The sequence below is a fragment of the Cervus elaphus genome, chromosome 9, assembly GCF_910594005.1.
Source record: "Cervus elaphus chromosome 9, mCerEla1.1, whole genome shotgun sequence".
Taxonomy (NCBI): domain Eukaryota; kingdom Metazoa; phylum Chordata; class Mammalia; order Artiodactyla; family Cervidae; genus Cervus; species Cervus elaphus.
Genome location: NC_057823.1, coordinates 63,322,396 through 63,334,457, shown reverse-complemented (window position 1 = coordinate 63,334,457; position 12,062 = coordinate 63,322,396). Strand labels below are relative to the sequence as shown.

At 36.5% G+C, this 12,062-nt stretch overlaps 1 protein-coding gene and 1 pseudogene across 10 annotated transcripts in view; one reads left to right on the top strand and one right to left on the bottom strand.

The window, feature by feature from the left end:
* Positions 1 to 6,530, bottom strand: part of LOC122700432 — a 28,906-nt pseudogene extending 22,376 nt beyond the window's left edge.
* Positions 1 to 12,062, top strand: part of ZNF300 (zinc finger protein 300) — a 35,020-nt gene that overhangs the window by 11,061 nt on the left and 11,897 nt on the right. Inside the window, exons 1-3 of one of the 10 annotated variants that reach the window (XM_043913329.1) lie at positions 10,357 to 10,493; positions 11,153 to 11,187; positions 11,989 to 12,032. In XM_043913329.1, the coding sequence (XP_043769264.1) occupies positions 12,021 to 12,032 (12 nt within the window). In that variant the 5' untranslated portion in view covers positions 10,357 to 10,493; positions 11,153 to 11,187; positions 11,989 to 12,020. Of the gene's footprint in view, positions 1 to 10,356; positions 10,554 to 11,152; positions 11,188 to 11,224; positions 11,352 to 11,988; positions 12,033 to 12,062 lie in introns of those variants that run through there. The other 9 variants (XM_043913321.1, XM_043913322.1, XM_043913326.1 and 6 more) reach the window with 9 other exon arrangements.

Here is a 12,062-nt window from a genome sequence, read left to right as displayed (position 1 = left end):
CATATTGTTTTTTTTTTCAGCTTCCTAAAGATCAGTCTAAACTATGTTGATCTTCTAGCCTATGTTGATCTTTGAGACTGTCTTGCTTGTCTAGATCTTGCTTTTCTTTGGGTTTCAGAACCTTTCATCTCTAACAAGGGTGAAGTATGATATTCATGTTTCCTTGACTTCTAATGTAGAAGAAAGTGTCGGCAACAGTTGTAGTCAGGGTTATTTGTTGCAGGGTTTTTGATTACTTATTCAGTCTCCTTAATGGGTTTAAATTTATTCAGATTTTCTTCATAATTTAGTATTGGTAAGCTTTGAGTGTGTAGGAATCTATTTCATCCAGATTATTTGTTAGTGTACAGTTGTTCATATTAGTGGTTCTCTCCTACAATCTCTTTTTAGTTCTATAAAATCATTTGTAATGTCCTCTCATTTCTGATTTTAGTTATTTGAATCTTTTCTCTTTTTTCTTAGTCATTCTAGTTAAATGACAATCTTTTTGATCTTTTTGAAGAACCAACTCTTCGTTTCACTAATATTCTCTATCAGTTTTTATTGTCTGTTTTGTTTATCTCTGCTCTAATCTTCATTATTCTTTCTTCTGGTAGACTTGGGGAACATTCACTTGTAATTATCACTGTATAGTTGTTGTTATTTTTTTTTTGTCTGTGCTGGGTCTTCATTGTTGTGCATGGACTTTCTGTAGTTGCATTGAGTTGCAACTATCTAGTTGCGATGTGTGGGCTTCTCATTGTGGTGGCTTCTTGTTGCAGAGCACAGGGTCTTGGGTGCATGGGTTTCAGTAGCTGTGACATGTGTGCTTAGTAGTTGTGGCTTGTGGGCTCTAGAGTACAGGCTCAGTACTTGTGGCCCACAGGCTTAGTTACTCCATGGCATTTGGAATCTTCCTAGACCAGGGATTGAATCTGTGTCCCTTGCATTGGCTGGTGGATTCTCAACCACTGGACTACCAGGGAAGTCCCATTATATAGTATTTTATCACTGTAGAATTACACTGTATTATGAGTCTGTGTTCTTAGATGACTGATTAGATCAGAATTCTCTCAAGATTAGCAGACCTCCATGTGTGATACAGCAACGGTCTCCTAAGCAATCCAACTTTCCTTGATTATTTCACTTTTTAAATGGTACTTTTATCATATTGTAACTTATTTTGTTTATTGTTTATTCAATTTGGTATCATTTAAGCACAAATGGGTCAGGAATATTTAGCTGTACTAAGATGATACAGCTCAAGCTCTAGAAGAGTACATGACAAATAGTAGGTGTTTTTTGAGTACTTGCTGAACAACTAAATGATAGAATGAATGAACGGTTTTACTGGTTTAATAATCTTTGTGAAATTACATTCCAAAATTCCATATATCACGAAGCTTTTAAAGTGTGGGTAAGCTGGGAGTAAGAAAGATGAGAAGACCAGAAGAAAAAGGTGTTTTCATTTTGGTGAGATAATCTAAATATGCCTTATTTGCTACAGTAACTGGTGAGAGTAGTGACAAATCTACATACTAGTAAGAGAAGCATTCTCAAAAGCCCTAAGGTGAAAGTGAATTGAGGAAGAACAGAATGTCTGATGTTAAATGAATCAGGGGAAGTGGTTTATAATGATGTCCAAATATTTGAAGAAGATAATATAGGGCATTTTAAGGCTATAGCATTTTTAAAAGAGCAGATTTCTTGAGGTTTAATGGACAAATAATAAATTGCATTTATTTTGGTAACATTGGCTTATTCATACACCAGTGAAACCATCACCACAGTCAAGATAATGAAAACATTCATCATCCCCCAAAGTTTCTTCTTATCGTTTGGAAATTCCTCTTCCCTGACTGGCTCTCTGCTTCATCCCCAGTCAACCACTAACCCTCTTTTCTGCCACTATATATTCATTTGCATTTTCTAGAGTCTGATGTAAGTAGAATCATAATGTATGCACTATTATTTTTACGGATTTGTTTCAGCACACTTATTTTGAATTTAATGTAATTTTCTGTGTATATCAAGAGTTCATTCTTTCCTATTGCTGATTAGTATTCTTCTGTATGGATAGTTTGTCCATTTGCCTATGATGGACATTTGATTAATTTTAGGTTTTGGCTTTCACAGATGAAGCTATGAGCATTCCTCTACAGATGTCTGCATGCTTGTGTCTTGGATATTTTATGTTGTATGTGTACATGCCTAATACTTATTCTCTTGGATAAACATTAAAAATGGAATAGCTGCACCATATAGTCAGTAAATATTTAACCTGAGAAAGTGCCTGTTTTCCAAAGGGATTGCAGCATTTTACATTCCCACTGGCTGTGTGTAAAAGTTCATTTCTCTGTATCCTTCCAAGTACTTGGTAATAATTAGTTTTTAAAATTTTAGTCATTTTAGTAAGTGATTAATGCTATCTCACTCTCTTAAATTAGCATTTCCCTGATAAGTGATGATGTTAGGCATCTTTTCCTGTGCTTATTTGACATCAGTATGTCTTTGGTGAAGTGCATATTTAAGTCTTTTGCTCAGTCTTAAATAATTTCCTTGTTAGAGGTCTTCATATATTTTAGCTGATGGTTCTTTATTAGATATATGATTTGGAAATACTTTCTCCTAGTCTGTGGCTTGTCTTTTCACTTTCTTAAATTGTGTCTTTTGAAGACCAGAGGTCCAGTTTACCCTTTATTATTTTATGGTTCATGCTTTTGGTGTTATCTAAGAAATTTTTGCCCCATCTAGGTCTCAAAGGATTTCTCCTATATTTGATTCTAGGAATTTTATAGCTTTTGTTGTTTGGTTGCTGAGTTGTGTCTGACTCTTTGCAACCCCATGGACTGCAGCATTTTATATTTAGGACTGCAAGCCATTTTGATTTTTTTTTTTTTTTGTACGTAGTATGAAGAATGGAGTAAGATTCAATTTAAATTATAGATATTCAATTATTCAAGCACTGTTTGTTGAAAAGGCTATTCTTCCCCCCCCCCCCCCACGGAATTGTATTTGTGATTATATCAGCTGGATCTATTTCTGAACTATTCTATTCTGTTTCATTTATACATTTTACCACACTTTCTTGTAGCATGTATATAATAAGTCTTGAGATCAGGTAGTGTTAATCTGTAAACTTAATTTTTTCCTCAAAACTGTTTTGGCAATTCTTGGTCCTGTTCCTTTCCATATGAATATAAAACTGTCCTTTTTATATAGGGACAGTTTTATTTCTTTCCTTGTCAGTTTCTTCTCAAAAGCTTGATACCATTTTGAATAGGTTGCACTGAAGCTATAACTCAATTTGCAGAGTTTGACATTATAACAGTGGGGCTCTGACACATGAATGTCATATAGCTCTTTTAAGTCTTCTTTAATTTCTGTTAGTATTGTTTTATAGTTTTCGGTGTATTGGTGTTTCACATCTCTTGTCAAATTTGCCCCCAAATCATTCATATTTAAAAATTTGTCTTAGATGTTTAAAATGTTATTATCTCATTTTTTAAAAAAATTTATTATTTAATTGAAGGATAATTGCTTTACAGAATTTTGCTGTTTTCTGTCAAACATCAACATGAATCAGCCATAGGTATACATATATCCCCTCCCTTTTGAACCCCCCTCCCATCTCCCTCCCATCCCACCCCTCTAGGTTGACACAGAGCCCCTGTTTGAGTTTCCTGAGCCATACAGCAGATTCCCATTGGCTATCTATTTTACATATGGTAATGTAAGCTTCCATGTTACTCTCCCCATACATCTCACCCTCTCCTCCCCCCACGATTTCTGATTATTTATTGATTATATATGGAAGTACAACTAATTATTGCATATTGATCTAGTATACTTCAACCTTTCTAAGTTTACTGATTACTTCTAGTACCATTTTCTTTGTAGAATGCATTAGATTTTCCACATGGAAGATCATGTTATCTACAAATGAATGTAGTTTTACTCTTTCCCTTCCAAACTCAATAGTTTTAATATATTTTTTGCCTTATTGTGCTAACTAGAACCTCCAACACAATGTTTAATAGAAGTTGTGGGAATAATTCCTTCCACTTTATTCTTTTCAAGATTATTTTAGCTATAATAGGGCCTGTTCCTGTCCATGTAAGTTTTTTTTTTTCCAAAAACCAACTTTTTATTGAAGTGTAGTTGAGTGTTGTGTGTTGTGTTAGTTTCAGTTGTGATTAATTTATATATATAAAGTGATTTATATATATATAAAGTGATTAATTTATATATATGTGTATATATAAATATATTCTTTTTCAGATTCTTTTCCATTATAGGTTATAACATGATATTGAATCTAGTTCCCTGTGACAATCTTGTTCCCTAGTTCCCAGTAGGTCCTTGTTTATCTGTTTAATATATAGTCATGTCTATCTGTTAATACTAAACTCTTAATTTATTCCTTCCTCTCTTTCCCCTTGGTAACTGTAAGTTTGTTTTCTATGTGAGTCTTTTTCTGTTCTGTAAATAAGTTTATTTGTATCTTTTTATAGATTCCACATAGTGATATCCTATGATATTTGTCTCTGACTTACTTCATTTAGTTGATAATCTCCAGGTCCATCCTTGTTGCCGCAAGTGGCATTATTTCATTCTTTTTTATGGATGAGCAATGTTCCAGTTCATTTTACACACACACACACACACACACACACACATACATGCCATATATTCTTTATCCATTCATTTGTTGACAGACATTTAGGTTGGTTCCGTGAACTGGCTATTGTAAATAGTGCTGCTCTGAGCATTAAGGTCCATATATCTTTTCAAATTAGAGTTTTCATCTTTTTTGGATGTATGCCCAGGAGTGGGATTGCTGGATGATATGGTAACTCTGTTTTTAGTTCTTTAAGGAATTCCATATAAATAGTTTTGTCTAAGTCTGCAAAAAATAACTTGCTGTCATTTTTAAGACAAATTGCTTTAAATCTGTAGGTCAATTTGGGGATAATTAATATCTTTACTATCTACAGTCTTCAAATCAGTGACCATGGTATGTCTATTTATTTTATTTCTTTTAATGACATTTTGTGATTTTATTCCCAAAGATTCTACATGTTTGATAAGTGTAAGTCTAAGTGTTTCTATTTCTTTGGAGTGATTAAAAATGGTATTAATGTTTTCCTTTCTGTTTTAATGTTTTTATTATTAGTATATAGAAATGTGATTGACTTTTGTATCTTGTATCCTGTTCCTTTGCTGAACTCACTAGTTTTAGGCATAACACTGGTAAATTCCTTTGGATTGCCTACATAAACAATCTTTATGTCATCTGTATGTAGGGACAGTTTAATTTCTTTACTTTCTGATCTGTACACTTCTAATTTTGCTTTCTTGTGTTATTTTAGTGGGTAGAATTTCCACTACTATGTTGAAGTAAAGTGGTGATAGTAAACATCATTCTCTTGTTCCTGGTCTAAGAGTGGAATCATTCAGTCTTTCATCATTAAGTATTATATTTTCTGTGGGGTTTTTTTGGTAGATGTTCTTTATTAAGTTATGAAAATTCTTATCTATTACTATTTTGCTGAGAGGTTTTTTGTTTTGTGTTTTTTAATCATGCATGTGTACTAGATTTTTAGCAAATGCCTGTTCTCTGTCAATTGATGTAGTCATTTACTTTTTCTTTGTATCTTGGTTAATTTTCAATTTTTAGTTAGCTTTGAATACTTGAAATACATTATACTTGGTCATAGTATATAATTCTTTTGCTATATTACTGGATTTGGTTTGTTAATATTTTATTGAGTATTTTTATGTTTTAAGTTCATGGGAGACATTGGTCTGTAGTTTTTTTTTTTTTTTTAATTGTACTGCCTTGGTATGGTTTTGGTAACAATTTCCTGATAAAATGGTTTGGAATACTGAAATTTTGGTAGAATTCTAGTTATGGAGCCATGCAAATGATCTATCTAATCTTAGTTGAGTTTTGGTGTTTGAAGAAATGGTCCATTTCTTCTACCTTGCCAAATTTATGAGGCTGAAGTTCATAATATTCTCACATTATTGTTTTAATGAGTGTAAGGTCTATGGTAACAATATATAGTTCTGCAATTTCCAACATCTTTTAAAATTCTGAACTGTTTTTTTTCCTTTGGTTTATTTTTCTCTTCATTATGAGTATCATTTTCCAGTTTCTATACATGCCTGATAATTTTTGATTTGGTGGCAGACAGTGTAAATTTTATCATGTTGGATGATAGATACTTTAGTATTCCAGTACCTATTTTGATACTTTTTTCTGTATTTCAGCTAAGTTACTTGGAAACAGTTGTTAACTGGCATCACAGTAAGAGTTAAAGGTAGAACTAATGATTTCCCACTATTGAGGCAAGACCTTTCCGTGTATTCTTCCCAGTAAATTGTGAAATTTTCCAGTCTGGCTGATGGGAACAGGCATTAATCTTGGCTTATTCTTAAACTCCAGTTACTGCTTCCTTCTTCCTCTCCAGAGTCTCTTTTCCCAGACGCTAACTTTCCTTATACACACGCACTGACCAGTACTCTCCTGAACACTTGAAGTGGACCCTCTGCAAGCCTCTGGAGCTCTCATTATGTGCAGCTTTCTCCTCTTTGATCTTTGCTCTATGACTATAGCTGCCTTGGTCTCTCTGTACTGTTAGTTCTTTTTCTACCACTCTGGAAGTCTATTGGCCCCTGCCTGGACTTGCTTTTCATGTCATACCTGGAAATGTTCTCAAGGCAGTAAACTGGGCAATCAGAAGGGTCACCTCAGTTTGTTTCCCATCTCTCAAGGATCACTGTCCTTCACAGCCTGATGTCTAATACCTTTAAAATCATTGTTTCATACACTTGTCTGGTTTTTCCATTGGTTCAGGTGAATGTTCCCATCCATTCCCTATTACTTCATTTTGGTCAGAAGCAGAAATTTGCAGTTGATTATCAAATTTAATTTTGTTTTATAAATATGTAAAATTTTTTGTGGTTACATAGTCAAATCAACAGAACTGTGGTATATTCAAATATAAGATGTGATCTGTGTCCCTTCTGTCTTATTTCTTTCCTCCCCGGGGTAGGAAGTGTCTAAGATAGCCACCAATGAGTCCCACCTCCTGATAAAATACTCTACATAAGTAAGCAGCTTCTAACCAACGGCATATGGCAACACTGAGGGGATGTCATGTATGTAATAAGGTTATAAAAGATTGTGACTTCCATCTTGCTTACAGCCTCCTCTCTTGACTCCCTAGATAAGCAAGTTGCAAGTTGGAGAGTCCTGCATGGCAAGATACTGAGGGTGGCTTCCTCACAATTCTCAGCAAGGACATGAATGCCCTTAGTCTAGCAATCTTTGAGGCATTAAATTCTACCAACAATCATGTAATTGAGCTTGGAAATGAATCTTACCCCATTTGAGTCTTCACATGAGAGACCCCAGCCTGGATCAATACCTTGATTATAGATTTGTAGAACACCTCGAAGCAGAGGATTCAGATAATCCATGTCCAGATTCCTGACTCACAGAAACTGTGAAACAATAGATGTGTGTTGTTTAAAATCACTAAGTTTTGGGGTAAGTTGCTATATTTCAAAAGATAACTAATAATACCTTTTGTAGTTTATATTTTATTTGGTGACTTATTTTTCCATTATTTGCTTTTTATTTTTAAGGTAAACACATATACAGTTGATCTTCATTATTCACAGATTCTGTATCTACAAATTCACCTACTTGCTAAAATGTATTTGTAACCTCAAAAATCAAACTCAGTGCTTTTTCAGTCATAGGCAGACATGCCCAGAGTACCAAAAATTTGAGTTGCCCCATGCACACATTCCCGGCTGAGTTTAAACAAGGGAATGCTCTGCATTCTTGTTCCAGCTCTTACACAGAGGTGAACAGATAATGAGGATGGTAGGGGCAATGCAATGTGGTGCAAGAAACTCCAGCTCTGGGGGCAGCCAGACAGGGTTTGAATATAACTCTGGCCTTTGTCATTGGACCTCAGGCAAATTACTTAACTCTTTTGAATTTTGCTTTTCTGGTAAAATAAAGACAATAGAATCCACCAACATGAGTTGTTTTTAAGATTATAATCTTAATTATACAGAGTTGTAATTTAAGATTGTAATCTGTTTTATATTGATTTATTTCCCTCTGGAGATATGGTTTGGTATTCACTAGTTCTGTGTTTGCAGCAACTTAATTGAACATAGCTACCATGAATAAGAAGAATTAACTATATACTTATTCACATTTTAGAAACTAAATGATAACAACAAACTATTCTCATTTTTTCTACCTTTTCCCCTCATAGAACATTATATCCTCTTTACCTCCATAGTAGTACATAGAGATATTTCTGTCTCTCTCTCACAGCTGAATAGTACTGTTTTATGTGTATACTGTAATTTATACAGCTGGACCTGTTGGCAAATGTTTGGATTGACTGTTGTTTTTAGGTATTAAAAATAGTACTGCAATGAGTAACCTATTTTTTTGGGGGGGGGGCGGTAATGTATATTTGGGATATATTCCTGGAATGGAGTTTCTGAGTTCAGGTGCAAAAGCTTACATGTAGTGTTGTGGTTTTAGACTTTGCTAATCCTCCTCTTAAGAGGTAGAGCTTAATTCCCACTCCTTTGTTTGCGGGCACCCTTAATGATTCACTTTCAGCACACAGAATACAGAAGTAATGAGATGTCACTTCTAATATAGGTTATAAGAAGACTATGGCGTCTGTCTTGTGTGTGCTCTCTCACTGGCTTTCCCTTGACTCATTTGGTCTGCAGAGAAGCCAGCTTATATACTGTGAGGCAGGCCTGAGAGAGGGAAGACCCACCAGGTCATGAGGATAATTGAGTAGCTGAAGGAAATGTCCTCATGATGGGCAATTGAGCCTGGAAATTGAAATTCTGAGGCTTATCACCAGCTTCTTCATTGAGCTTAGAAGCATAACCTTGAAATTTAGTTTAAATAACTACAGTTATTTAGCCTTGCAATAACTACAATCCTGGCTAACGACAGCTTGAGTGCAGCAACCTCTTTACAGACTAGATCTGAACCACCCAGCTCAGCTGTTCCTACATTCTCAACTCACAGAAGCAATGAAACAGTTAACTGCAACATTTATAGTTTCAAACTGCTACTTTCTAGTAACTTGTTACACAGCAATAGGTAACAAATACATATAGTTATGAGTCAAGTCCGACCCTTTGCGACCTCATGGACTGTAGCCCGCCAGGCTCCTCTGTCTATGGAATTTTCCAGGCAAGAAGACTGGACTGGGTTGCCATTTACTACACTAGGGAATCTTTCTCACCTAGGAATCAAACCTGCATCTCTGGGGTCTCCTACATTGTCAGGCAGATTCTTTACCACTGCTGCTACCTGGGAAGCCCCTATTGCCAAGTCTTCTATATAGTGAAAGTGAAACTCCTCAGTTGTGTCCGACTCTTTGCGACCCCATAGAATATACAGACCATGGAATTCTCCAGACCAGAATACTAGAGTGGTTAGCCTTGTCCTTCTCCAGGGGATCCTCCCAACCTAGGTCTCCAGCATTGCAAGCAGATTCTTTACCAGCTGAGCCACAAGGGAAGCTCAGCTCTATATAGGGCTATGTCATTTTTCTGTCCCATCAGTAATATATGAGAATTCCAAGTTCCCATGGCATTCTTACTAACACTCTGTATTTCCAAACTTAGAATACTGTTTTTAAAAAACAAGGTAATAGAAGAGAAATAATATCTCACTGTAGCTTTTTTATTTCTTTCATTATGACAGAGGCCTCCTTTCCCTTCAACTTCTCTCACTTTTATTTTCTTCACTCGGCCTCTGCAACTTGTTACTGCAGTAGTAGTGTACCCTAGAGAATTCCTTATAATCGTTCTTAACGTAAATTTCATTATTAATGTGTATCCTCTTTCCTTACTCCTTGGTGAACTCTTCCACTACTTTGGCGGGTTTCCCCCACAGTGGAATTTCCATTCCACATTTTCACCCCTCTCAGCAAGTAGAATCTCCTGGTATAGGGTTGCGTCATTTACAAACACTTTTAAGTGAAGTCGCTAGTGAGAATATTTTACTATTCCAAATTTTTCGTCTTTTACCAAATGCAGCCTTCTAATGGAGGACATTATCACTCACACTTCTTACCCAATCCTGTAAAATCTCTCTGCAAAATTTTGTACGTTACAGGTTTGTATAATCCTCTTTTATGTTCTCTTTCCCCCCTCCCCTTGCTGCCTCTGTGGTACAGCCCAGACAAACGCTCTGAGCAAACTGAATTCCTCTGCTTGTACGGAACTGACCAATCTAGCAAGATGGTGGCTCCCACTGAGACACATAGCATGGGAGTGGCCATATTGCCTCCTGAACAAAGCCGCCCAGGGTGCAGAGTGGGTAAAACTCCGCTGTACGGAACAGTGCACGCTGGGGAGCCCCGCACAGGAAGCGGGAGAATTCACCGCTATGGATGTGACAGCCGTCTTGGGTTGAGCCGTGATGGGCGTTTCTGGAACTGTAGGTCAGAAGGCGGACATGTGTGGTGATGAGTGTCTTTTGGATTGGTAATGGGATGAGAGGGGTCCGTGAGCGTCAGTGATTGGAGACTGACAAAGTCACTAGGGAAGGTGTATGTAGGATTAGGGTTGGGTTTATTTGGGAGTCAGGGATGGGGTTAGCTGTAAGATTAATAATTGGATAACGGTGTGTCAGTTATGGGATTATCTGTGGGATCAGAAATGGTGTGTAGGGGGACTGACTGGTGTTGACAGGGTCAGGGATCTAGGGGACTCTGAAGACTCAGTGATTGATGAAGGAGGCTGTGGACTAAAAGATGAGGGCATCCGTGTGGCAGTCAGTGATGTGGTGGGCATGGGGGAGTTCTGTGGAGTATGTGATTGCTAGGCCCCAGGATTCAGAGATTTGGAGGGAGAAGTAATGACCAGAGTGTCTTGGTCTAGTTTTCGTTTACATACATTAAAATTTCCACAGGTCATAGGCAACTTTTCAGGTCACATCCCTTCTCAACCTGTCACTATGCCCTTAACCTGGTGGCCCTAACAAAAATGATCATTCTGAAACAGTAACAAACAAGTCAGAAAGGATAGGATTATTATGAAAATTATGATTTTTGTCCTACCTCTATCTAAATTTATTGAAATCATTTTATATTTTATTCAGGAAACATTTATTGAACACCTGCTGGGTGCCTGGAGGTAAGTATGACTATTTCTCCCAATTGTTTCCTTACAGATCTATTTTGACAAAGCTTAGAATACCCCGTATAAAACAGTATCCCTGTGGCAGGAGTACTCAGTTTCTCTGAACCAGTTAAATCTTGTCTACCTAACTCCTTGTGGGACTGAGAAGGATTTACCAGGTATGTACCTTCCTGTATTAGGGTATATTCCCTTGTATCAGTGGTCCCAACTTACTGCCATTTTTATATGCAGACATCCATACTGTTGGAAATCAACAATAAACGTTTAAACATATTGATTGGCAGGAGTATCTGCTGAGTTGCAAGGAAAATATAAGAGCTCTTGGGAGATTAGATGTTAGCTGCTTATTTGTTTCTGGGGAATAAGGGGAAAATTTCTCAGTTTTTGATTTGGTCATTGCTGGGGAACTTACCTTGGGGGGTGTGTGTGTGTGTGTTTATCTTGGTGTGTGTGTGTGTTGCCTTATGAACTCCTGTGAATGGAATTGCTAGTTAATGGCGGCGGGGGGAGGGGCAGATAAGTTGTTAATAAATCAAAAAGAAACATATCTTCACATTCATACAATTAAAAAACCTTGTTCAAGTTCTGTATGATCAAAGTATGTAGTTACAAGAGAGCTTACTTTACATTATACTTGCTGATTTTTCTATGAAGACCAAACTATCTTCTCCCACAGGTTTGGTTATCATCTACCTAACTTCTGTGGTTGTTGTTTCTAGACTGGTGAATAGAGAAGCTGCATTTTGCAGCCGATCTGTGAAAATACCCTTCTGATCACCAATTTTGCCTTTTCAGGCATCTGCCATTTTAGAGGAGAGCAGAAAGAGATGAAGTCCCAGGTTAGTTGCTTTAATTTTTAATTTTTTAAA